The following is a 26,620-nucleotide window of genomic DNA, read 5'->3' as shown; positions in this document are numbered from 1 at the left end:
CCTCCACATTGACCCCATCAATGTGGACTGGTAGCAAAGTGGGCTTAGACCTGCGGAAATCCACCACCATCTCCTTGGTCTTTGAAGTGTTGAGTTGAAGATGATTGAGTTTGCACCATTGCACAAAGTCCTCCACCAGGCTCCTGTACTCCTCCTCCTGCCCGTTCCTGATACACCCCACAATTGCATTATCATCAGAAAACTTCTGCATGTGGCATGACTCGGTGTTGTAGCAGAAGTCAGATGTGTACAGGGTGAACAGGACTGGAGAGAGCACACAGTTCCCTGTGGCGCTCCGGTGCTGCTGATCACAGTGTCAGAGAGACAGTTCTTCAGTCTGACGAACTGTGGTCGCTCGGTCAGGTAATCTGTAATCCAGGTTACCAGGTGAGCGTCCACACCCATCTGCAAGAGCTTGTCTCCCAATCTGAAAGGCTTTTTAGAACAATTAAGTGACTTTAAAAAATATAATACTCAACCAAGTGTATTGTCTTTGTCTCCCCTTTCGAATACAATATTCAAATTACTTGAAAAAAAATTATATCCCGAGAAAAGTGGATTTTGAGGGGTACAGCTCCATAGACCTCCATTCATTCTGGACTCGCCCGCGAGCGCCCCTAGATGCAGTACCACACCGGAAGAGTTCCGAGAGTGAAGGTTCTCCCCTTATTAGACATTAGGCGAGTTCGACTTGCGGCAGATCTGACTTGATGTGATGCATGCTGGGTTGAACACAATGCATACTGGGATGGACGCAATGCTTGCTGGTTAGAAATTCTGTCCGACTTCTGTCAGCCGGGGAGGGACTTATCACCGTGACACCATGTCACATGGCCTTAAAATATCGCGGGAGTCTTAGCCTGCAGACAGATCTTGCAGTTGCCTTCCACGAGCTGCACGAGCTGAAACACGCCCTCATGACGTCAGTTCAAAGACGTGATAGGGCCATTTGGGAGGAATGTCCTCATGACGATTATGACTGGAGGCTCATGCTGCTTCCTTATGTTGGAATATGCGAAAATAAACAGAAATCGAAGGGATACCTTCTTATACGTGATTTCTGCAACAATGGTAGGCTAGCCTACTGAAAACGTTTGGATATTCTGTTATTTTCTGCTGTTGGCTAAATAGATAGACACACATATAGGGGAAACACTTAATATTGAATTTATGTGCTACAATGCAGGCCTGTTAACTGTATGACAACAGTGGTTTATTTAAACTACATCATAAGAATTTATTTCGTCAGTCATCATGCTCATTTTAATGAGTAAGAATGAAAGTTCTGCTGTGTTTATTGCAAACAACATTCCACGATGTCTCCCGTGAGTCACGTCAGGCAGACTGTAGCCTTTCTGTCCGGGATGAGCTGCCCTCTGTTGTAGCTCCTCCCGGCTAGAAAGTAGAAAGCCAGACGAAAGTCAGACTCAGTCAAGACGAACAAGCCTATTCTCTGGGGAGAACCAGAACCGCCACTCTCGGGAAACTTCCGGTTTCTGAACTGGTTGCAGTTCCTTTTCTGGTTCCACATGAGGGCGCTCACGAATAAGTGCAGAATGAATGGAGGTCTATGGAGCTGTTCCCCCTCAAATCCACTTTTCTGTGGATATAATTTTTTGCCCAGAAATTTGAATGTTGAGTTGAATGTTGTGAAGAGGGGGCAGAGAAAATACAGACCGCTGAGTATTATATTTTTTGAGTCACTTATTTGATCAGAGCAGAGCTGTTCCCGAGTAGAGAATACACGTGCACCGCGCCGTCTCGAACAGGGCGCTCATCATGTACCGCCCTGGTCAATTTATTGTAGATAAATAAACAGCCTCCCACGAGACGCTTACTGCGCTCGGGGGCTGTCGGTGAAAAACGATAAAACACAGCCCCAGTCCACCTGTCCCTACTCAACACACCCTATGTGCGTGTAAGACAGGGGGCCAACTCCGGTCCTGACCGTGTAAGTGCCACAGCGAGCCTCCTTGGGCCAGCCTCGGCTCGATATCACCTGCCGCGATAGCCGTAGCGGGTGGAGGATAGCCACGTCCGGCCGGAGCCTTCTCTGGAGTCCGGCCGGGTTCCCCTTTGCGCCGCGCTTTCGACGCTATGCAACCGTGCTACGATCACATGCCACTGAAAACACTGAACAAGCCACAGACGCACAGGCTGTAGTAACGTGCAAATGTGTCACCCGTCCTCCAGCTGGCAGACCTACATATATCCTCGAGCGCGGCCCCCTTCCAGGCAGCCCAGGATGCCGCCACCCCTCTAGTGTAGTGTGCCCTTAGGGCGCTCGGCTGTCCGGCTCCTGTCACCTCATAAGCCGCTGCTATAGCCTCCACGATCCAATGGGAGAGAGGGGTTTCCCTAGCGCTTGTGCACCAAAACAGACAAACAGCTGCTTAGTCTCGCATAGCGCGCTCGTCCTTTCTGTGTAGACTCTCAGAGCCCTGACCGGACACAGGCTACAAAGCCACGGCTCTACCCGCTGGGCCTCTGGGCAAAAAGCAGGCAGCTCAATAACCCTCGAACTCGTCGAGGAGGACAGAATCTTGGGCTGATAAAAGGACCATTGGGTGGAGAACAACTTATCCACCGCAAACTGCATGCAGGCTGGGTTAACTGATAATGCGGTGAGGTCACCTACCCGCTTCACCGAGGTCAGCGCCGTCTTATAGGACAGCCATTTCAGCTCGGTCCGTGCCAAAGGCTCAAACGGCGCACCCGCCAGAGCCATCAGCACCAAGACCAGGTCCCAAGGTGGAACTGTGACCGAGCGTGGAGGTCTGATGCACCGTGCACCTGAGAAATTGCGACGCGAGGGGGGAGCCCCAGGCAACATCCCCACCCATCCCCACATGACAAGCTGATATGGCTGCCAAGTAAACTTTTAGCGTGTTCGGGGCTCGCCCTAGGTTAAAAAGATCGGACATGTAAAAGCATGGAGTGCTCTCCATGTGTGCATGGAGTGCAGTCCGCAAACACTTTCCACATTAGGGAATATAACGAGCGGGTTGACAAGGCTCTGGCACTCTATATGGTATATGTTTTCACCACTGAGAGTGGCAACCCCACGCTTAGTAGCCTCAGCCTCTTAGGGGCCAAGCCGCCAGCTGCCATCTCTCCGGCGCCGGATGCTAAATCGCCATGCCCGCCTGGGACAACAGGTCTTTGCGGGCTGGGAGTTTCCACGGCTCGCCATGCAGTAGAGCCATTAGCTCCGGAAACCACATCTGATCCGGCCAAAGAGGGGCTATCAGGATAGTCTCGTGCCTGCCTCTCCTCACCCTCTCTAAGACCGCCAGTATCAAGGCCTTCGGGGGAAACACATATAACAGACTTCTTGGCCATTCGTGGGCTAGAGCGTCTACTCCCAGCGGAGCATCACTCTCCGTCAGTGCAAACCACTTCGGGCAGTGCGTTGTCTCGCGTGAAGCAAAAAGATTGACTTGCACTCCGTTTCCAGCCTTGCCTTGCTGTCCGTCCTGCCGTGGCGGGAAGATGCCCCTCTGTTGTCCAGGCGTCTCTGCTGCTGCTGCTGTTGTTGTTGCTGTCGCTGCGGGTGTGGCGCACGCCATTGTTGCCACCTGCGCAGTGGGGCGGGACATCCCCTCTCGCCGAGGCAGAAAGCTCTTCAGCGCCTCCAGGCTCTTTTGCGCTGGCTCAAAGCGCTCCCTCATGTTGGCCATGGTTGGCCCGAACAAGTTTCTTGGTATTTTATGCCCCCAACATTGTCTTAAAGGCAGCGCTGCCTGGAAGGCACTAGGGTTAGGCATGGGTTAAGGTTAGGGTTGGGGTTAGGTTTAGGATTAGGTGCCTTTAAGTCAGCGGTGGCAGCACTGCCTGGAAGACGACGTTGGGGGCATAAAACACCATCGAGCCGAACAACCCCAAGGGGGTCAGCGGTGCGTCAAGCAGCGGAACCTTCTCCCTGTCCGGCAGCTGCGACAGTGTGAGCCACAGGTGACCAGCACCACCAAATGGCCCATTGCCCTGCGCCAGAGCAGCGCACCTCGACGCTCGTAGAGAGAGGTCCAGGGCCCTCCGCCGAAGTCTCATCCTCCTCGGCGGCCAACCTCATACTCTCCCCGGCGTACACTTGGAGAACCGCCGCTGTGTTGAGGGCCCGGCAAGCCTGCCCCACACAAGCATATGCCTTGGATGCCTGGCCAGCCGTAACCCGACAGGGTTTGGATGGCAGTGCCGGCGGTCCTCGGGCTGATGCTCCCTGGGGGCAGAGGTACGCTGCCAGTGTCTCCCCCACCTCAGGGAGGTGAGCCAGCCACTGGTCCCCCGCCCCATCCAGGGCAGAGAAAGGGCCGAAGCTTTGCACCGGGGACCGGACCGAATATGGCTTTCCCCAAGATTTCTGAACCTCCGCCAGGAAGTCGGGAAGGCTGGGAGGGGGCGGGACCTCTGTTCTGGCCGGTGCTCCTAGAAAAACTGTCTATTAAGGAGCCCTGGCGCTCCGGCTGCTCTGGCCACTGAATGCCGAGCAACTTTGTGGCGTGCTCAAGAACGGTGACCATCCCGTGTTCTTGACCGGCTCCTGCTGCTCCAGCGAGCAGCTCTCTGAGGTGACGAGGGACACCCTGTCATCGTTGTCGGACTCGAGAGAGCTGCCTGCGGAGGTCTCAGCAAAAATGCCGACGGGGGACCCTGCAGCCGTCCCGGGCAAAGTTGCCTCTCCCTGCTCAAACAGCAGCCGCTCCGGGAGCGCAAGCGCATCTCCAGGGGCAAGCTGGGAGGGGGGCCGTTGGCTGTCATTTCCTCGAGCACACGTGCCCGGTATATGACAGCTTTCAGCCCCAACCTCTCGCAGTGAGGGCAGGACTCGGCGACCGCCAACGCTGCCCGGGTATGGTTGACGGCCAGGCAGCTTATGCAGACCGGGTGTGGCTACAGAGCGGTAGACATCCCGCTGCTCCGAACCCACCTCCGCATCTGGGCGGCCACTGACTTATACATTGCTTTTCAGATTATTTTTTTTAAAACCTTTATTGATAGAGCAAGACAGAAAAAGTTAAAAGTAGAGAATACAGAATACAGGTAAACACATCAAACAAATAAAAAAATGTCTGGGGGAGGACCCCCCCACAAACACACACACACACGCGACAATTAGTGGGGGGCCCTTAATACATCTGGGCCCAGGGGCCCGAAAGTTCATAATCCGTCCATGATTTTGAGTGGTACAGCTCCATAGACCTCCATTCATTCTGCACTTATTCGTGAGCGCCCTCACGTGGAACCAGAACTATTGGTTCTCCTCTTATTAGACATTCTCTGAATCCGCCCACATTGAGCCCAGCCCCGATCTGCACACTGCAGGCAGGAGGGACTTCTGCTGTGCTTTGGCTCTCGCGGTAAGACGTAAGACTAACGTGAAGAAGGCCCTAGCTGCGGGATCCCACGAAAGTGTGCTTCATGGCGGTAACACTGGAGACTGCGGTAAAAAAAAAAAACAATAAAATGCATTCTGTTTGTGCATGACTGTTTTATAATTATATAAGTTGCTGTATATCGTAAATACCAGTACAAGTAAATTGCAATCCATTCAGCGCTAAGATGTTCTCACCGGTTTTGGGGCCTATATCATTTTACTAGGCCTAACGGCTAACGTTAATGTTAACATAAAAAATCAGGACGTTTTGTTTCCTGTCCTGTGTACGAATTAATTTGTATTTTCACGAATGCAGTGCTACGAAATATGCAACTAGATACGTTAAAGTGACATGTCCCGTGTTGAAACAAGTGTGGATATATGCCCGGTGCCATTGCAATTAACGTTAACGTTACATTCATTTGTACCTTTGGCCTAAGTTGGTGGCATGCTAACTAGCTAAAGTTAGCTAGCTACTTCTATTGTGGCTATCACGGGGGCTCTTCGATGAATCATTAGCTAGCTAGTTACGTTAGCTAAGTTTAGCAAACGTCATAGCAGAAAATTGTCCATGTTTGTGGCAGGTAACACCGACTAATCCCTGGCACGGTAACAAATAAATTGTATTATGTTGAATGGTTAGAACAGGCATCGAGAACGGACTTGATCTGTGAGCTAGCATTTGTAAGGTTGGTCCGTTTTAACATATGAGGCGGATAGCTTAGCTATGGAACCAGTCTCGCATGAGGTATTAACTAACGTTAGCTGCTAGCCATCTTCATAAACGTGTTTTAAAATGTTTACGCAGCGTTACTTGTGGCCTTAATTCTAAACCCAGGTTTACTTTGGCGCATAGAACATATGCGTACTTGAAAGGGTAACGTTATTTCAATTGAGAATGTGGAATGAAATGTTAGCGTTAGCTATATTCAACCTGGTTAGACTGTAACGATAGCCATTTTCCCTCATCATGGTTTGGATGTTCCTTCCAGATAACTGAGAAGAACTTGTGAGCTGTCTGTTACAAGTCACATCGCCGTTATTTTGCCTCTGGTCGCCCCTGCAAATAGCGGCCTCGCAGGTACATTTCATCTAGAACTAGTTAGCCTAGTATCTGTTGAATACCTATCTTGGATTCATTATCATGCCTCCAGCGACACACCTTCGTCACTCTTGACCTTGCCTACACAATTACAATGGAAATAGTGCCGCGGAACATCATGCAATTTGTGTGATGAACTACCAGCGAATATGTAAACAAAATGTGAAAACAAATGATTGAGATATTATACTGTTGTGTGGGTCATTAGCCCATGCTTATCTTGGAGTGTTAAGAAATGTTGACAGACCATTTCATATTTTTCATGGAGAGAAGACCAAGAGTAGGTCTAGTTTGAATAGTTTCTTAAAAGCATACAGTCAGCATGTTTATGGTAGAACATCATGTGGTGTAGAGTTGAATGCTAAATTGGCTAAGGAACTCCTGTCTTGTATTACAGAGAGGCAACACGCTAATGATGGAGAATGGACAGAGCACTGGCTCCAAGCTTGGGCTGCCGCCCCTCACACCAGAACAACAGGAAGCACTGCAGAGGGTAAGGATACACATGAAATGCTTCAATTGGTACCAGTGGCCAGATATTTATCAGACTTTGGGCTGATGGAGTGGTCCGATTGCTGTAAAGCCTGCCTTGAATCAGCCAATACAAGTTCTAGGTGACATCATAAAACAAAATCTATACATGTTTATGACCATTCAAACTGAAACACACCCTCAAAAATCACACACCTTATAGAAAGTTGATTGTTTTGTTGTTATTACCTAAATAGGATAAATATTCCCAGGATTTGCCTGCAGGGAAGATGTTTTAATAATTAATGGTGTATTGTGTTTGCACACGTGTATTGTTGGGTGTGTGATATATTTAGATGTTGATAATGGCACAGTGTTACTAGTCTCATGCTTGACATTTGTTTGTAATAATTAGAAGGATAAACATTTTGACTTTCTCCTGATTGTACGAAGAGAAATCTTGCACAGTAGTAACTTGAATTACTGCTGAACACAATGGTTCATGAATTATATAGTGTTTGCCTTTGTGTGTTAGCATAGTTATCCATGAACAGATTCATGATATAAATTGGGTCGTGAAATCCTTGGTGATTAGTCACAATGCATTTTGTTTTCTAATGCAAAGAGCAATAGTATGTAAACTTATTTTGAGTTTGTAGATTTCACAGAAAGAAATTGTGCCACTTTTGTCTTTTACATTGATTTTAAAAAGTGCATGGTAGGCAAATTGTCCGCATTGTATGTAAAAGGCCAGCTAACTTGTTACAAGACTCTTTAAAGGATTTTGATCTGATCAACTTGAGCACTCTGAGGTTGAAAGAGGGTGCTAGTGCACCCTGGAATAAGAAATGCGGCATTTATCACATACCAATGCTTACAAGTCAGTATAAACAAACGCCCGCTTTTTATCAGTGTTAATTTGTGGCGACTAACAGGGTGGTTTATTTTGAGTTGTATGGTGGTGGCAGTGTACGATCATGCCTGTGAATTCTCCTTTCACCAGGCAAATAAATAGGGTGGTGTATTTTGAGTTGTATGGTGGTGGCAGTGTACGATCATGCCTGTGAATTCTCCTTTCACCAGGCAAAGAAATATGCCATGGAGCAGAGCATTAAGAGTGTGTTGGTGAAGCAGACCATAGCACATCAGCAGCAACAGCTGACCAACCTGCAGGTGAGTGGAAATAACAATATTAATAATATTAAATTTCACAACTGCAACAAGTCAGATACATAGTACTCAAGGCACACTGTCGCTGGATCCATTGCCCTTTAAGAAGGAGAGATTCCTTGCAGGCATGTGTATGTAATTGACAGAATACATATTCTGACTTGGTGTATTTTAATGGTAGCTTATCCAGTTGTTTGTTATGGCCATATATTTTGTTTGGAGAATTGCTAAACATGTGGTTGACCAAATCATCACAGATGAATAACATAATTTTAATGTTTGACCCTCTAGTTCTTGATATCTTTTGACACAAAGTTTGTAAAAGTACTAAGGATCGCATGGCCTCACACTCACAGTTTTCATGTTGTGCTTGTCCTGTTGTTGTTTACTGTATGCTTCTCTGAGGGTGAATGTGCACACAATAAACATCCCTGGGCTGAGCTTTTGTGTTCTCTTTCAGCCGACGAAGATCGCATATGCAGAAGAGAAATGTCTCACCTCTCACTTTCTCTCACTCTACCTCTCGCCTTTGGTCTTTTCAATGTCCTCAACGGAGGAAACTGTATGAAACTTAGAGTGGGTGGGGCTTGGGTCTGGGCTTAGCCGGCGTGACGACCAATGAGCCAAATTGGAATCTGGTCAACTGGGTTGGGTCTTGCGTGTTTTATTTGATGTCTGTATGACAGTGACATGTGAAAGCAAAAAAAAGAAGTTTTTTTTTTCTAACCTACTTTTCAGCACTTTTTCATCTTTACTGTCTTTCAGATGGCAGCAGTGACAATGGGCTTTGGAGATCCTCTCTCACCTTTGCAATCGGTCAATAGAATATTAAACTACATATTTCATTTCTGTGCGCATTCCTGCTGTGAGGACTGTTACCCTTCTTTACCCGGCCCACACCGGCCACTTAAATTTATTGTCTTTCACATGAATGCCCCAGCATATTTCAGAAAGTAGACATGGCTTTTGATTTGGATTTTGAATGATGGATGTTTCTGGATGGATGCTAGAGAGCCCATTTCACAGTAGATCACTTAGAATTCTATCTCAGGGGAACAGTATGTGTTGTAATTCTTATGTTGCACAATGTAGTTTGCTGAACCAGGAATTGTTTTGGATCATATTCAAGTAGCAATTTTAAGAAAATAAGCAGCTTGAGATGGGTCTTAAGATTGACTTTGTACAATGTAGAAATGGCATTATCATCTGTTTGCCCTGACTATGTAACATGGAGGGCAGTTATTTTTTGCTGCATTTTCATCTTGCTGAAGTAGTCTTTATGATTGTTCTTGGACAGTGTGGTAGTCATATTGAGCCTTTAGACTCATTTCTGTTGATGAGATGCTGATGTCATCTTTTTGGCGCTGAACGAAAGCCAGGGACTGCATCTGGAATGTTGGGAGTTTGTGTGAATGTGTGTGTCTGTCTGTGTGTCTGTCTGTGTGGGTGGGTCTCAGTTTTTTTCGGTATGGTTTTGTTTGGTTCTAAATCCATGTCTCCTTTGTAAATATGCTGTTGTGCAGCAGTGACAAAAAAAAAGCCCTTCTTGGCTTACAGATTTAAGAGGGATAGCAGTCAAGTTTCATAGAGTCTTAATCGTCAAATCTGATCAAACTCAGGTCCCACACCCCCCCATGAAAAATTCTATGTTGGCCGATGTGTAGCAGGGCAAAGGAGATCACATACTTTTAAAGCCTGTTATGCATAATTGTTTCCCCTACAGGGAAGCAGTAGATTCTCAAACTCTGAAAAGCAGTTTTCTCCTCCTAAAGCTGTTTATGTGAGGTATACAGTGTAGGCCTTGAACGTCATATTTGACCAAGCTTACTACATTTGAAAGCTCATGAAGTACATCAGTCTCATACCAAACTTGAGAATATGTTTACCTTTACCTGCTTCTCTGGATGACAGGTCAGTTGCACCAGTGAACCGGTGGTGTGTTGATAACGCATTGAAGTAGTTAAAGTAGGCATTGTAGGATATTTGAGGTTAAGATATTTGAACTTGTGTTAGTAACATTCTAGAGCTATGGCATTATAATATGCCGTTACTCCCGTTCCTTTGTTCAGGTTTACATATGCAGATTTCATACCATGATATCATTTTTAAACCCTTAAAGATGACGTAGAATGACGAAACGTGTTTACCTTGGCTTTTTGTTGAATAAGGAGAGTTCTGTGCATGGCCTTAAAGCTAAAGTGAACAGGAAACACTGTTGTGTCCTCCTTCATATGAAAATATCAGACTATGAAATGGCCAACGAAAAACGATTTAGCAATTCAGGTAGAATTTGCGGGGGCCTATTGCGAACTGTCTTTGACTGCAAGGCAGCCAATCAGTGTATTTCACTGTATATCACTTAATTATTTGTGTGGATGCCAGTTAAGCATGAGGAGGAGCTATGCATCTACTAGAATGGGCCATTTTATTCCCCAGCCTCATTATAGGGTTATAAAGGGGCTTGTACAAGTTGCAAACCCGCTTTATACACATCAAAGAACAAGGTAAAATACTCACTTCATCCATTCTATGTCATCTTTAAGTTAGGTTAATTTGTTGTGATAAAATTCATTACAGTAATGATTATGGAGGAGGATAGGGTGAAACCTATTATTAATATATACAGCATCACATAGATTTAGGCAAAGACTTAGCTCCTGCAGTTCCCTCACATTCAATAGGCAGCTTTCATGCACCCTCACGCATTTAGCCAAATTGACTGGTTTGATTTGTTCTTGTTTGGTTTATTTTACATGTGAGTGTGTTTGTGTAGTGGTTCTTCTCCCCTCTGCTGGGCGAGCCCTGGTGGAGTAACGTCTGCCCCTCTTGTCTCCCTCGCTTCCCCCCCTTCCTCCCACCGGCAGGTGGCGGCGCAGCGTCAGCGGGCCCTGGCCATCATGTGCCGCGTCTACGTGGGCTCCATCTACTACGAGCTGGGCGAGGACACCATCCGGCAAGCTTTTGCACCCTTCGGCCCCATCAAAAGCATTGACATGTCCTGGGACTCGGTCACCATGAAACACAAGGTTTGTTCATTTCAAATCTGTAATAACATCAGTAATGAATTTGAATTGAGTTGCATTCAGAGGCTTTTAACTATGTTGTTAAATACTCAAAGACTCATCTCCCCTTTGCAGTGTATTTGCATTGCATTATTTTTAAATACTGCTATGTATCCTGGGAATCCATTCTCCCTCATTGTCATCTTCCTAGAGATGCAACGATAACCGATATTTATTGGTTTGTTGTGGCCGATACCGATATGATAACCGATAATATTTCTCTTGAAAAACAATTGTGAAAAGTGATTTGGGGAAAGCATTTAATAAGCATAATTTTATTGCAGTAATTTTACCTACCACCAAATCATGGACAGAACTCATAATAGTCCTCAATAGTACAGCAGTCAACATAACAGTAGCCTAGCCCTACAGTATGTGTGGCTCCTTTAAGTGAACCTGACGTCAGTGAGTTGCGAGTGAGTGGCTAGAGAGTATGAATCTTTTTCATTTAGGACTAAAAACTCATAAACGGCTCAGCTGGGAATAAGCTACAGTATAGCGACCAAATCAGAGTTTGTGAGGGGAAACTTAGGTTTAGTTTCAACTGCGGGTAACTGAATAAAGCTGCAACTCCTCAGACTGTATCTTATGTCCGTCTACTCTGTTGCGCACAACCTGCTGCAGCAGAAATGAAAGGGGTTAGCCCCGAAGGTTTTTATTTTGATGACCTGTTTGGAACTGAAGCAGTAACGGTTAGCATATTTCTAGGTAATAATACAAAACCCAAGCTAAAGTAATGCAAATATAATACTAAAACACAACTTAGAACTAGGCCTACTTATGTACTAGTCCCACTAACGAGTTTGTTTATTTGTTTCCCCGACCAGCACGGTAAAGTGCAAACACACCAGCACAAGATGGCTCTAGATAGCGCTGAGCTCCGCTCTGATAAGGTTAAATGGCGGATCATTCACGAGACGATTTTGAGATGCACAGATTCCCAAATGAACGCATATCCACAGATTTTGTTAGAGTGGTGAAATACATTCACACCGCTGACATTATATTGAGGAAAAAGTATAGCCAATCAAGCTCAAGTAGCTCAGTGTAGCCAGACGGACCTTGCGTAGGCCTAAATTAGGACTTTAAAAAATATCGGCGCAAATTATCGGCCAGAATTCTGTTATCGGACCGATAATAATATTTTAATTTTTTCACTTATCGGCCAATAATATATCGGCCGCCGATATATCGTGCATCCCTACATCTTCCTCTATTTGTCTTATTTCCATCCCAGTGGGTGTTTTTGTGTTACCTAAGGCTCCAGGCTGATGATCCTTTTCCGCTGTACTTTCCATCATTTCCATTCTGCTCACACAACCTCTCTCTCTCTCTCTCTCTCTCTCTCTCTCTCTCTCTCTCTCTCTCTCTCTCTCGTTCTTTCTCTCTCACTCTTTCTTTCTCTCTTTCTCGCTCTCTTTCTCTCTTTCTCCCTCTCGCTCTTTCTCTCTCCCTCTTTCTTTCTCTCTTTCTCCCTCGCTCTTTCTCTCTTTCTCTCTCGCTCTCTTTCTCCCTCTCGCTCTCTCTCTCTTTCTCTCTTTCTCGCTCTCTCTTTCTCTTTCTCTCTCGCTCTCTCTCTTTCTCTCTTTCTCGCTCTCGCTCTTTGTCTTGCTCTCTCTCTCTCTCCCTCTTTCTATTTCTCTCTCTCTCTCCCTCTCTCTCTCTTCTCAGGGCTTTGCCTTTGTGGAGTACGAGATCCCCGAGGCGGCTCAGCTCGCTCTGGAGCAGATGAACTCGGTCATGCTGGGGGGGCGCAACATCAAGGTGAGTGCCCCCACTGAGCGGCCCCCTGCTGCTGGCCCCGGGTGTCCTTGGAGCTGCGCAGGAGTCCCACACCTTCTCTTAACACTCTCTTCTTTTAAGCTCATCTCAGGTGACACGTGAAGGCTGACAAGAGGGCTCAGGCTTTACCTGTATTTGTATGTCTCTGTGTGTGTAAAAGCTGATGTTCTTTGATGAACCTGTCCTGTCTTTTGATGTTTTACGTGTGTGTGTGTGTGAACGTGAGAGAGAGAATACACTTGGGTATGGGTTTACCAAGTATTTTCTGTTAAGTGTCAGGTTCTGTTTTGCTGTCTGAAGTAGCTTCTGTGTCCGTCTATGTTCTTGCCTTTATGGGCTGTGTATTACAGCACATGATCTTGCTCTGCAGTGTTATGCTTCCATGACATGATCAGGTTGTTTTAAGAGGGCAGGTTTCCGGAAGATTCCGGGAGTTCCGCGCTGCTCTTATGTCCGTGGTGTGCTAATGATGGGCTGCGCCTGGTTGGTGTTGCTTGGCCGCCCTCCCTGCAGCACACACCCCGTACAAGCCAAACCAACATGGAACTGATCTAACACACACACACACACACACATACACATACATACATACACTCTTAAGAGAGCCATGTATGAGATTCCTTTTCATTAGACATCTCATGCTCTGTGTGACAAGCGTTAGTAAGTCATGCCCAGATGCTTGTCTTTCAATGAGATTTCTTTGCACATAATGTAAAATATAATGTTGGCAGCCAAGCGCTGTCACAGCCTTGTGGAACCAATAAAGGATGTCTGTAGTAGAGACATCTGAGAACAGCCAATGGTGGCAGACATGCTCACGACCACAAGCACCCACACTCATGCCCCCTACTCTCGCACCCACACCTGCACAACATGCCCCACTCAGCTGGCCCCTGTATTGGTATGTGTGCTGTAGGTGGGGCGGCCAAGTAACATCGGCCAGGCGCAGCCCATCATTGACCAGCTGGCAGAGGAGGCGCGCGCCTATAATCGCATCTACGTGGCGTCTGTGCATCCAGACCTGTCGGACGACGACATCAAGAGTGTCTTTGAAGCCTTTGGCAAAATCAAGAGCTGCACGTTGGCGCGGGACCCCAATACTGGCCGCCATAAGAGCTACGGCTTCATCGGTGAGCAGGGATAGAGCCTCAGCTCTGTACCCCAGATGGGACTCCTTTTGTGTTGGGCGGGTTTGGTATGTTATTTAGGAGTTCCTTGCTCGTTGTGCGTGCAACCAAAGGTGATGTCTTGGTGGTGTCAGGATTTTACACCCCCACCCACCCACCCACACACACAACTTGAATTGGTACAAGATTTTTCTTGTTCTTTTATTGTTTTGCCTTTCAGACCAGAAGTCATTGTAGTACAGTATTTGCATTTTTGATCACAGTCTACATCATCTGCATAACAGGTGTTTAGTGTTGTATATCCCGTACTGTATGTTCCACAGCCAGCTACATATATAAAGGGAGGTATACACATTATTGAGGATTGCCTTTTGTCAGTGAAGAAGCATACTATGGCTGGTATTCCAGCCTCCAAAACACTGATGTAGATTTGTAAATGAACAGGCCAGAGATTACTTCTGTGTTATGTGGGTAAAGATGCAAGAGTACTGTAGAAGTATCAGTAGAGTACTACTTCAAAGATAGCTCAGATATCGTACTTCTGACAAATATATACTTTGTGGTAGAAAGCATTATCTCAATGATTACCTTATTCATATAAAACCTTTTGGTTGAATCGGTTTTACCAGTTGGCACTACACTCGCCTCACCTATCGCATTTTCATGAATACATTGGTCAAAAAAGAAGGTTGTGGAATTATATGATAAAATGCTGAAATACCCTTAATTTATAGTCCACTATTGCTTCATTGAGTGTCTTCAGTTGTACCATTGAACTTAACTTGAAATTAATAGTTTACCTGTAACTGGACTGACATGGGAAACCATTGAACTAGTTGTCAATTAATCAATTTCTTTCAAAGTTAGTTAGATACACTCACATATTAAAATTCAAACAATACAAAGAAAACTAGCATTAGAGTAATTGTCTGATTTGTTTATCATTCAGTATGTTTACATGACACTCGGAGGGGGGTGGGGCGACAAAAAACAATTATGTTAGTCTGACAAAAAACAAACTTTTTAAATACATGTAAACATGTAAGTCCGACTGAAATCGTAAAAAAATAGAAGTACTTTAAGTCGGACTAACACCCAGATAATGCGATAGAAGCTGTACTAACTCCTGCATGAATATGCTCATTTGGACTCAAATCAGCCTATGCGTGCTGCTACAGCAGGCACTTTGCTACATACTCATAAGTTGCACCTTCTTTCATACCTATATGAATTAACATCCCCCAGAATGTCCATACGAAAATAATGAACAACATGTCAACTATTTAACTAGTTACACTGATGATGCAAAGTTAATGGCGCTAAAATGGAATGGTTTTGTGTTTATGAACAAGAAGGGGGACATATCGGCATCTAGCGTAACAAAGTAAAACCGGTCAATAAAGCGATGTATACATATGCTGATTTCATGTATACTCGCACAAAGACCAGTCCAGTCCAGTCATATGACCTAGCTGAGCTATAACCGTGGCTTGATATAACTGTGCATGTAAACGTACTGATTGATGAATGAATTATAGTAGATCCTTTTAGTATCAGACATTTTGTTTTCTTGGTCCTTGCCTCTTTTGTCTCTCTCATCCCCTCCTCCCTCTTTCTCAAATTGACCAGAGTATGAGAAACCACAGTCGGCCCTGGATGCCGTGTCCTCCATGAATCTGTTTGACTTGGGTGGGCAATATCTCCGAGTAGGCAAGGCTGTTACCCCACCTATGCCCCTGCTGACGCCGACCACCCCAGGAGGCCTGCCCCCTGCTGCAGCTGTGGCAGCCGCAGCCGCAACTGCGAAGATCACGGCTCAGGTGAGTGATGCACTGGAAGTCTTCCTTTCATATGACCCCTATCACAGAGTCTAATCCCATCTTTTTCATAACACTTAATACTTGTTTGTATGTATTACATCTAAATACTTATGTGTCTTAACAGTCTTTTTTTGTTTGTTTGTTTGTTTGTTTTTGATGCAGTTCAGAGTTTGAATAATTTGTTGCATTCATTTGTTCATAATCTGTGTTGTCATTGGTGAGGGGCAAAATGCCAACTTTTTTCAGTGTTGATGAATTGACCATTGCACAGTAATGGCGTTGGCCATGGTACTGTGCTCCACACCCACATGTGAATTCAGTTATGTGGTTTGCCCTAGGAGGCCGTGGCAGGTGCATCCGTACTAGGTTCTCTGACCAACCCAGCCCAGATCCTCAGTCAACAGATGGGACTCCCACAGGCTGTCCTGGCAGCCCAGGCCCCAGGCCTCATCACAGGTCTGTACTCTGTTTTCACATCCCAAACCCAAGCTAACGTTTTTTAACATGCTTTGCTTTTCTATTATTTATGTTTCTGTATGTGGTTATACTTGAAAGCAGTCCCTGGTGATTGAGACATGTGGACAGTATAACTATAACTATGTACATGATCACTGCTGTCTTTTGATAAATAAAGTGAATGATGTTAAATGACTTTGGGTGCAGGCTTGTCTAAGGAATAACACCTTGACAGTCAGCGCAAAGTTATAGCTGCTTGTCTTACCACCACCACTACCACCCTTTCCCTTCTTTACAGGAGTGACCCCCGCTCGACCAACTCTGCCTGTAGTGCCCCAGGTGGGGCTGGTAAATCCAGTCCTGGCGACTCCCCCCGTTACATCAGCACTCGCTGCTGTCGCCACAGCAACAGCAGCCAGTCTGCCTGCGGAGGCGAAGAAGGACTCAGACGAGTCACGCAGTGGGGATCAGGATGAACAACCACAGCAAGATGGAGACGGGAGACAGGAGACGTTGAGTGACCAGGAGCACCTAAGCATCTCGGGAAGCAGTGCACGACATATGGTCATGCAAAAGCTGCTTCGTAAGCAAGAGGTGAGCCATCAAAATTAAAAAGCCAATTAAACCAGTTCACCATGCCGTTTCATGTCCATTTTGAACCTTATGTCTTACTCGTGTGTTTTCTGCTTTGTAGTCGAGCGTTATGGTCCTGCGGAACATGGTGGGCCCAGAGGACATCGATGATGACCTGGAGGGAGAGGTAACGGAAGAGTGTGGCAAGTTTGGCGCCGTTAACCGGGTCATCATCTACCAGGAGCGTCAGGGTGAGGAAGATGACGCGGAGATCATCGTCAAGATCTTTGTGGAGTTCTCGGAGGCGGCCGAAATGAACAAGGCCATTCAAGCCCTTAACAACCGTTGGTTTGCGGGTCGCAAGGTGGTTGCCGAGGTGTACGACCAGGAGCGGTTCAACAACAGTGACCTGTCCGCATAAACTGTCTAACAAAAAAGCGAAAATGAAAATCGATGGCCGATGCCGACAACTTCCCATACCCATCCTGTCCTGATGGCCGTTGCTCAAACTCGCCCAGCCGAAGTCTCTGCTGCTAGAGATTTGAGCCTCTTTTAAACGTGTAATTATTTTTTTATTGATGTTAATATTATTGATGATCCCTTTCACTGGGATTGGCAAAGAAAAGAATACGTGCGCCTCATGGATTTGTTTTTTCTTGTACTGGTCACGTACTGTGAAGGTTTTTTTTTTCTTTTTTTTCTTCTTTTTTATTATGTTGCAGTTTTGTTTTCTAATTGAGAAAGAAGTTAAAGTTTGCTCCTCCCCCTTCATGTCTTTCTGTTTCTTTCTTTTTTTTTACGAATGCCAGCATTTTGTCCACTAGCATTGTGTTAGAACTCAGAACGTTGTGTACTGAGTACTTAGAAATATTGGTTCCAGGTTTCCCAGAACAATAAATTCTCAAATATGTAAACATTTTGTGTGGTTTATCACGCCTTTGCTTGACGGTAAGGGAAGAAAAAGGACGATACCTCACCAGCGTTCCATGATTCAGTCATGTTTACACTCAAGCTTTTATCACAGTTTCTCACTACTGTCTGAGTGGTTAAACTTATCTCTACTATATCTTGCATTAGGTCATTATCTGTTATCGATCTCAATCTGTCTGAATTGGTTTTTTGTCATAACCACAAATTTGATTACCAGTTGACAGATAATACAATTCGATACACCAGCCTTCAGTTGCGATTGAGCTATTCAGCTACATTCTTGAGTCTCATTTCATAATAACAATTGTATTTCTTTAAGCATAATGCCAACCAGACAATCTGTAAAAAGGTGCAGATCTATGTTTTCTGTCTCCGTATTTGTTTTTGGAATGTCTCCTTATAGAGAATTACTTTGTCATGTCATGTCAGGCATGGTCTCACCAATAAAATAGACGGTACATACACAATACATAATATACACCGACACAATTCAATAAAACAGTTCATTAAAACTGAACATATCCACCGGAAAAATACTTAACGTTACATATTGTACAAAATAGGTATTTTTTGTATTTAACGTGAACACAGAGAGTGCACCAGTCCCTCCATCTTCCTCCTGACACCAGACCGTCCTCCCCCTTCTCCCAGACCTAGCAGGGCACATGTTCAGCTTCAGTATATAGCTAACCAAACTACTCTCCCACTCTCCCATGCTTATTTTGTGCATTTTATTTGTCATTGCATTTGGGTCAAAGAGGCCTTGTAACTCTTTTTCTTTGCTATAGGTACACTATAAGTCTGCCCTGAAGGACTAAAATTAACAGGCCTTTTCTGTGTATAGCGACGCTGTAGAGGTAATCTAATGATTTTTGTTGGCGGCCTATAACCCTGCTGTTTTAATCATTCTAGTCAGCTTGTTTCTGTTGCATATGGTCAGGTCAGTTTCCATACCAAGAAATATTAAAAACTAGTATACTCTATCAGGCTAGCATACACAATGTCAGGACTGACCCCATACCCCTTAATATTAATTAAAAAATAGCTTTTTGCATATGCAAACATAGATTATAAACTGAGCTTCACAGACTATGTGCTCCTCCCAGATACAGTTGACAATTCCAGTTTGATTACTTAGTGTCAGTGGGTGGGTGGGTGTGCTTGGTTTATCTTAGGTTCCTTTGTTTTACCAGCAATTATTAACAGTGAGCTGGACTTACACCACTGTTGTAGCTTTGAAACACATGAACATTGAGACATCATTAGTCCTATGAGAAAGACCCTCTAATGCCATGTATTTTGCATATTTATATAGTTTAAAATTATCATTGTTGTTGTGTAATGCCATTTTATTTATGAATACAGAGAAAAGAACAACAGCCCTGTTTGGTGGCCTGTGTTATATATATACAGTCAATTAATATTTCTCACACACTTGGATCTGCAAGGTGCCTGTAGGAGAGCGTCTGACGTACACGGAATGCTTTGACGGAACTCTGTGCTACAGGGACCAAAATAGCGATACACTCTTCCGCCTGTAGTCTACCTTCAAGTTCGACTGGCGCGAACTTTTAATAGCTTTAGATATTCATTCTGACGGGGTTATACATCAGTCTTTTAACAACTGTGTAGAGTTAAACTTCAGTCTTATTACGTGTTTACTGACACATATACTAATACATGAATGACACTTCATGTTAGCGTTCTCGCAAAGATAAACATCTCGGAATAGTCTAGTTCTAGCTGGCTAGCTTTTTGATCCACGGACAGCACGGCACGAGCTAAGTTACTGTGCTTTTGTTAGCTTGCTTGCAGCCAAGAGGGAAAGCCGCCTGTAACGTTAACGTCAGCTACATACCCATCAATGTTGACAAGCAAACATTTGTAAGTCAATTTCTAATATTTTGGTACATTAAGTTAATTCTGCATAAGACGGGTAGTTAATGTTTACATTAACGCTAACACACTAACGTAGGCCAAATCATGTAATAGTTAACGTTAATGTTAGCTAACGTTAGCTCTTCAAAAGCTACACAATGTTTAAGTCGTAAATTCGATTAAATGTAGTTTCTAAAATGTTGAACCTCGAACCAGTCTTACGATTTGAATCTGTTCAGTTACTAAACTTGCTGACATTTTTTCTAGTGAAATATGTCACCGTCTAAAAAGGATGGCTACATTGTAAAATTTGTGGAACGCAATGGTCAGAAAAGCAAACTATCAGCTCAAGCTTATGAGGTAAGAATCCTTGGCGGTGAAGTGTCAAGTCTAACATTACCTAATTAGTTTTCTCTGGTTGTTTTTGTGTTGTGTTTTGTTGATGTTTTTTTTTTTAACATTTTTTTTTTTTTTTAATAGGCGATTGTAGAGTTGCAGTCAGAGAAGTATGTTCACATCGTAGATGAAGAAGCAGCATTACAGCTGGACCACAATGACAAGTCATTGTTTGTATTCAGTGACTTCACCAGCGCTGCGTTTGAACACTGCAGGGAGGTTTGTGTCCTGTCTAACCCATTGACAGTACATTACTAGAAAAAATGTTCCTGAACTGAACCATCTGCTTAATTTTTCTTGAGCTGTGTTTAGGTCCTCTTCCACCATTTACCCTTCGTATTTTAGCTCTGTCTTTTATTTACATGTCACTCTGTTCCCCTAGTTGGGCTGCAGAATTGTCAGTCCTCTGGTGGTCCTGCACTGTCTGCAGCAGCAACGCTGTGTTCCCAAAGCAGAGAAGCCAGTGTACAGTATGGCCATGGCTGATGTTACCATCTCTTGCACCAGCTTGGACAAAGAAACCCGGGTAAAGATTTGTTTCCTTCTGTTGCTCTCTGGTCTGTTTAAGATTAACAAGGTTCACAATATGTGGTGTATTGGTGTTGTGAACTGCCAAATATTTTTTGTTGACTATGTTACTTAGCCTTACGGTCCTACTACACTTGGAAGCTGTAAGAGAAATGTTTGTATATTTGCTCTTCTCTTTCAGTCAGATGTGATGGACTTAGTTGAACTTATGGGTGGGCGTGTCTACCGTGACCTCAATGTGACTGTGACACACCTGGTGGCAGGTGAAGTGGGCAGCAAGAAGTACCTGGTGGCTGCTAGCCTGGGAAAGCCTATTCTTCTACCCTCATGGGTCAAAACATGCTGGGATAAATGTCAGGACAGGTAAGTTCTGAAGAAAAGGAAAACCTCACTCTTTGTGTAGAAATACCCTGTGTAGATGAAAACTGACCCTTGACGTTAAATATATAGGGTAGAGTTTTTGTCTTTAGGAAACATTGTAAATCTTGTGTATATGTATATGACTTATAATTGATCATTTTCAAGACTTTGTGCATCGTCATCTCTTTCCTTCCCTGTCTCTTCAGTCTGTTCCAGCACTCTGACCTGCATTCAGAGGACTACCTGTGTCCCATACTGCAGGGCTGCACTGTCTGTGTGACGGGCCTTTCCACTGTGGAGCGGAAAGAGGTGCAGCGTCTGTGCGAGCAGCACGGCGGTCACTACACCGGCCAGCTGCGCATGAATGAGTGCACGCACCTCATAGTCAGCGAGCCTTCAGGTGAGTGGGGCACCACCAGGATTGAGACGGGGGTGGGGGGGCATCTCTGCATCCATGTGTCTCTCTGTGTTACAAAAGCCTGGTCTTTGTTCTCGTGTCAGCCTTCGCTATGCCGTCCTTTGGAAAGTGGTCGTATCTGACACTGTACTCAAGTGTTGTAGTTGTAGATTTCTGTGTAGATCATACTTGTGATCTTGGGAGAAGATGGGTGGGAACATTCTGGAAATATGTAGTTTAGTTTTGGAAATTATGTACACCTCCATTTTTACATTTGTGGACGTCTCTCTCTCGCTCCCTCAGGTCAGAAGTATGAGTGTGCACGACAGTGGAATGTATACTGTGTGTCAATCCACTGGCTCTTTGACAGCATCGAGAAGGGTTTCTGCCAGGATGAGAGCTTGTATCGCGTAGAGCGAGGGGCTGAGAAGCAGAGTCGTGTCAACACCTCCACCCCCACTGGCTCAGCGAAGAGCAGACCGCAGGGTAAGCAGAGCGCATAGTGCCAGCCTTACACCATACGATTTTCAAACGATTTTAGGGTCGGAGAGTAAATTTGCAAAGTCTAAATAAAATCATGGGAGTTTTACTGGAGCGGCACTCTCCTGTCTCCTGTCTCCATCTTAATTGTTCAGTGTAAGGTGTCTGGGTCATGCAAATAGTGACACAGACAATATAAACACAACGGACACAGACAGTATAATCTTGTAAATAGTGATCCTGAAAGATTCTCAGTCTCTGTAAAATTATAGTCGATGACTGTGACTATATAACCTGTGCGAGGCTGTCAGACTTTTAAAAGTCTTTTCCAAAGTCGTCTGGTATATGGACAGCATAAAAGTTGTGAATGACACAGCACATGTTTTCTGCGTTTTTAAAGCCACTGTTTTATTGGGAGGAGATATCACAAAAGCTCCATGTGGGAATATTTCATTATCACACAATTATAGGAATATCTTAATTTCAAAATCAGGTATCAGCCTAATCTTTAAAGTAGCTATGCAGAATTCTGTAGTTGTCTTGAATCCAGCCACACTGCACTCTTCCACTGACTTGTATTGTATTTTTATTTTTTAACTCTTTATTCTGTCATATTCTGTAATTTTTGAATGTTTTAAAGTACAAAAAAATAAAATTCCACATAGCACCTTTTTATCAACAAGTGTTTTAATCTCAGATGGGCCATCGCTGCTGGGCCTGAGTCACATCTCTAATGCCAGTATGACCGTGAACGACACAGCCCTCACTACGGCAACGGGCAGTCGCCTGGAGACGCCTGATCCTATAGATGCTTTTGATATCACCGTGTGTCAAGATGAGGACTTGCTCGATGGCTGTAAGGTAAGAGTACAACTTGCTGTTGCTGTTGAGTTCATCCACTTTTGCCATCAGTGACTATGTTTCCATGCACACCATATTGGTGGAATCCTGTCAAAGCTACCTGTTTTAACGATAAAACGCAAAACAATAGCACCTCTAATCTGATCAAATTCACCTCTTCTGCAGTCATGAATGAAATTCAGGGACAGAGACCAGGGGACGTCATGACGCAAACACTACTTCTGCTGCAGTTTATTCATAATAAGCCGATTAACATGTAAACAGCAACATTCCCGATTAAGGACCATATTCTGGTTATGGCAATATTCAGAATAAGATGTTTCCATGTCCAGCAGAAACAGGAATGTTCCTGTTAACGTGTTATTCGGCATATTATGAATAAACCAGCAATGTGCAGTAGAAGTAGTATTTGCGCCATGACTACCCATGGTCTCTGTTCCTATTTCCAGGGATGCAAACACGGCGCTTTTCAGCGCTGATCATCAAGGATGCTTTCCGGCGACTCTAGCTTTTTTCACGTCATCTACCGCAGGCTACAAGAGGAACCAGAGCGTTTCTCATATGGGCCTGCTGGTTAATGTGCTTCTGATAACCTCCACTCATCTTTGATCATGTAGCAAAGGAGCTGTAGTCTATCGTTCTAGCAGCTAAGAAAATATAGGCTCCGTTAGGAGGCAACTCTCTCAGTTCGCGCTCTTACCTCCGCAGTATAGCTACTTCAGGTGGAAGTTTCATCACGCAACACGCTGCCATCTGACTGATCATTCGGAACCGTACAATAATACAATTATTCCTGTCAGTGACTAGGCCTAGTGTTTAATGTTATGTGGGAATTGCAAGAATACGGGTAAAAACAATTCCTTACTTCAACCACGGAATTGTGTGTGTCATTAATTAAGACGGTAGGAAAACTGAATGAAAGACGGCGCCGTCCATCAACAAAAACAGCACAGAGTGAAAACGTAGGCCTAATTTAAAGTCCCAGACATTTAAAGCGACAGCGATCACTCAAGACATAGGCCTACACCACGAGTGATGAACGTGAAATGCTTTGAATAGCCTACTACAAAACACGCAAAACAAAACAAGCATTTATATGACAACTGCGTATAGAACCATTCTAATCTAGCTAATGGTAAATTAAGTATATAGCATTCACATATAAAGCATTCAATAGCCTGATGAAAACTTGTTCAGTCAGTTAAATTGCTCTCATAAAAGGAACAGCAGGCCTACAGAATATTCCAAATAGGCTAGTTTCCTTTCACTTCGACTGCAACATATGAGTTAAACCAATATTAAATTCAAAGGCATCTGGCAAGTGACAGGAGGTTTTAGGGGAGGAAAAGAGAAAAAAGTGTGTTACCGGATTCCACAGTCAATGTTCAGTATTTGGCTTATAATATTTGCCATTTTTGAATCCATGAAAATTAATCAAAATCTATCATTTCCTATGAACAACAGACCCCAGTAACACATGGAATTGCTAAAAATGTTAAAGGATCGAAAATAATCAAATCATTGGCTTAAAGAATCAATACTGTATCGAATTGTGATGAAACTTGTGATTTACACCCCTATATGGCATCCTTACAATTAGGGAAGGATTTTGGGAAGTATTTCTCATGCAAGCACTGTGCAACCATGCTGAGTAATGAAATGAAATCATTGTAATAGTTTGCAATTTTGCATTAGTAAAGCAGTCCACCGATGTGCATGTTTTCACTTACTGCTTTAGTTTCAATTGTGCAACAATAAGACCATAACAATGATAATGGTTTTATATATCCATAAAGATACATTTCTGGAACTATCTTAGACTGTTTGTTTTTTTTTTACGGGGGGGGGGTTGGTTGGTAATGTTTCTCTATTTTTTTTACCTCACATGTGTTTGCATCACTGATTTCATTCATGACCCCAAAAGGTGAATTTGATCAGATTAGAGGCACAATTGTTTTGCGTTTTATCGTTATAATAGGTAGCTTTGAAAGAGATTTGACTGATTATTCATCTGTTCAATATTGTCATTATTTCGAATTAAATAATGGTGTGCATGGGAACATAGTGATTGACAGAAACACAATGAACACAGGGAACAAGCCTTTATAATTTAAGACCAGTTTTTTTTTTTAATACCTTCATTTGGTTTATTTGAATATTTAATGCCAGTAAAAAAGAAAAAAGGGAATGCACAAGAGAACTGTTCGGCTGTTATTCCTCCCTGTCAGCTATACCTGTGTGGCCTGACTGGGAAGCGTTTGGAGAAACTCCGCCGCCTGGTCAACGCTGCTGGAGGCCTACGCTTCAACCAGCCAAGCGAGGAGCTCACACACGTAGTCATGGGAGACCCCGATCCCGACATGAAAAACTTCCTCACCAAAACTACACACAGGTCTGACTTATTCCAGAATAGGTTGCAGTTTTTGGTGTCTCTGGTGTCTCTGTCGAAACACGGTCTCGGTCTGCTCTCGGTCTGCTCTCCTGAAACACCTGGTATTGCACGATGTAACATTATTGTACTGTGCATATGTTAAAGCAACACCAAAGAACTTTTTGACTGTCGCACACGCGCTATTTGTTCACCCAGCACCGGCTTTGCAAATAACGATGTCCACAGACAAGGTAGAATATGTTGCATGATTTTATGAAAGTACGATGTATTGCGACATCAGATGCAAGTCAAATTTATAGTTTCTTATGTCTCATTCCATCGAACTACAGATCCGCTACCCGATCTGGCAAACTTACATAGTGCGGTTATAGCCGATAGAGGGCCGCGAAGCGAATGCAGAAGTGCCGTTCACCCTGTTACGAGTTGATGAACCACTGAAACGATTTTGGAAACATTCTTATAAGGTACAAAAAACTCTTTGGTGTTGCTTTAACGTCTCATCAGCTATATCGTTAATATTGCAGGATGACAAATTCTTACCATGGGGAGTAATTATACCAATATGTGAATGGTATAGCACATTCTACTGTTGAGCCTTCTGTAGGTGTTGTAGCAAAACAAAGCACTGTTATCTCACGTGTAGGATTCTGTCATATCTTACAGGTGGAGCTCCGCCTCTACAAACATTTTGGATCTCGAATGCGCTTTAACCCTTAGAACCCTAAGCTGTTTTTAGGGCATTTTCACTACCTTTATTCATAAGGATTTATTCTGGTCATTGTAAGTGCCACACACACATATTATATATTGTTTTTTTCAGCAGAGTCTAGGCTATCCAGATCTGCCATCATGTATTAGTAATAGCATTGATTTTATTTTGATTTTTAAAGAATTAAAATATAAAAATCATATTATAAAAAATCTTATATTTTGACCTGTATCTCACCACAGCAAGCTCATAGCTCTACATGCATTTCATGTGTGTGTAGGGCAGACTGTCCTGAATCGGGCAATATAATTCCCATGTTGGAGGGATACTCTGGGGCTGAGCAATTTACAAAAATATGTGGTGTGTGATTTACGGAAATAAATGCCATTTTTTATTTAGCGATGAAAAATGACCTTTCTGCGCTCCATATCTGTGACACAAACTGATCTGACCTGACTTGACCCAAGTTTGCGTGTTAGCATGTGTGACTATGGTGTATGCACTCATGATGATTCTCAACTTTTTACTGCATTGCCATGAACAAAGTAAAGGCAAAAAAGGTGTTTCTTTGTTGAACAAATTGGGATGTGAGCCTTGAATTGGATGCCATGCAGGAATTTGCTAGGATCTCAAAACCGGATTATGAACATGCTTTGCCATAGAGAAACACATGATAGTGTTGGATTATAAACATGCTTTGCCACAAAAACAGGGGTAAGTCCAGCTATTTTGCTGTCACTTCGTCTGTTTTA

General features: G+C 44.0%; 2 protein-coding genes across 5 annotated transcripts in view; both read left to right on the top strand.

Annotated features, from left to right (window-relative positions):
* Positions 1–5,322: 5,322 nt before the first annotated feature.
* On the top strand, positions 5,323–17,851 carry LOC143131364 (poly(U)-binding-splicing factor PUF60-like). Of its 4 annotated transcripts, XM_076290961.1 has the most exons (12): positions 5,335–5,442; positions 6,367–6,455; positions 6,874–6,969; positions 8,031–8,120; positions 8,883–8,933; positions 10,982–11,143; positions 12,851–12,943; positions 13,878–14,091; positions 15,718–15,908; positions 16,247–16,364; positions 16,663–16,958; positions 17,059–17,851. In XM_076290961.1, the coding sequence occupies exons 3-12, from the start codon at positions 6,889–6,891 to the stop codon at positions 17,356–17,358; spliced, it is 1,596 nt and encodes a 531-aa protein (XP_076147076.1). In that variant the 5' UTR covers positions 5,335–5,442; positions 6,367–6,455; positions 6,874–6,888; the 3' UTR covers positions 17,359–17,851. The 4 variants fall into 4 exon arrangements, with proteins under 4 accessions (XP_076147075.1, XP_076147074.1, XP_076147077.1 ...); XM_076290960.1 differs by lacking the exon at positions 6,367–6,455 and having other exon boundaries at positions 5,323–5,442; positions 16,250–16,364; XM_076290959.1 differs by lacking the exon at positions 6,367–6,455 and having other exon boundaries at positions 5,323–5,442.
* A 1,574-nt stretch (positions 17,852–19,425) lies between these two features.
* Positions 19,426–26,620, top strand: part of topbp1 (DNA topoisomerase II binding protein 1) — a 43,886-nt gene continuing 36,691 nt past the window's right edge. Inside the window, exons 1-9 of the mRNA XM_076290958.1 lie at positions 19,426–19,751; positions 20,013–20,105; positions 20,226–20,360; positions 20,524–20,667; positions 20,851–21,032; positions 21,236–21,429; positions 21,730–21,912; positions 22,604–22,767; positions 24,996–25,159. Coding sequence (XP_076147073.1) covers positions 20,019–20,105; positions 20,226–20,360; positions 20,524–20,667; positions 20,851–21,032; positions 21,236–21,429; positions 21,730–21,912; positions 22,604–22,767; positions 24,996–25,159 — 1,253 coding nt within the window. The 5' untranslated portion in view covers positions 19,426–19,751; positions 20,013–20,018. The remainder of the gene's footprint in view (positions 19,752–20,012; positions 20,106–20,225; positions 20,361–20,523; positions 20,668–20,850; positions 21,033–21,235; positions 21,430–21,729; positions 21,913–22,603; positions 22,768–24,995; positions 25,160–26,620) is intronic.

Source organism: Alosa pseudoharengus, unplaced genomic scaffold (assembly GCF_046254945.1).
Source record: "Alosa pseudoharengus isolate Yale_2024_CS ecotype anadromous, Long Island Sound unplaced genomic scaffold, YU_APseudo_1.1 YU_APseudo_1.1_scf_18, whole genome shotgun sequence".
NCBI lineage: Eukaryota > Metazoa > Chordata > Actinopteri > Clupeiformes > Clupeidae > Alosa > Alosa pseudoharengus.
This window is presented reverse-complemented; position numbering and strand designations above follow the sequence as displayed.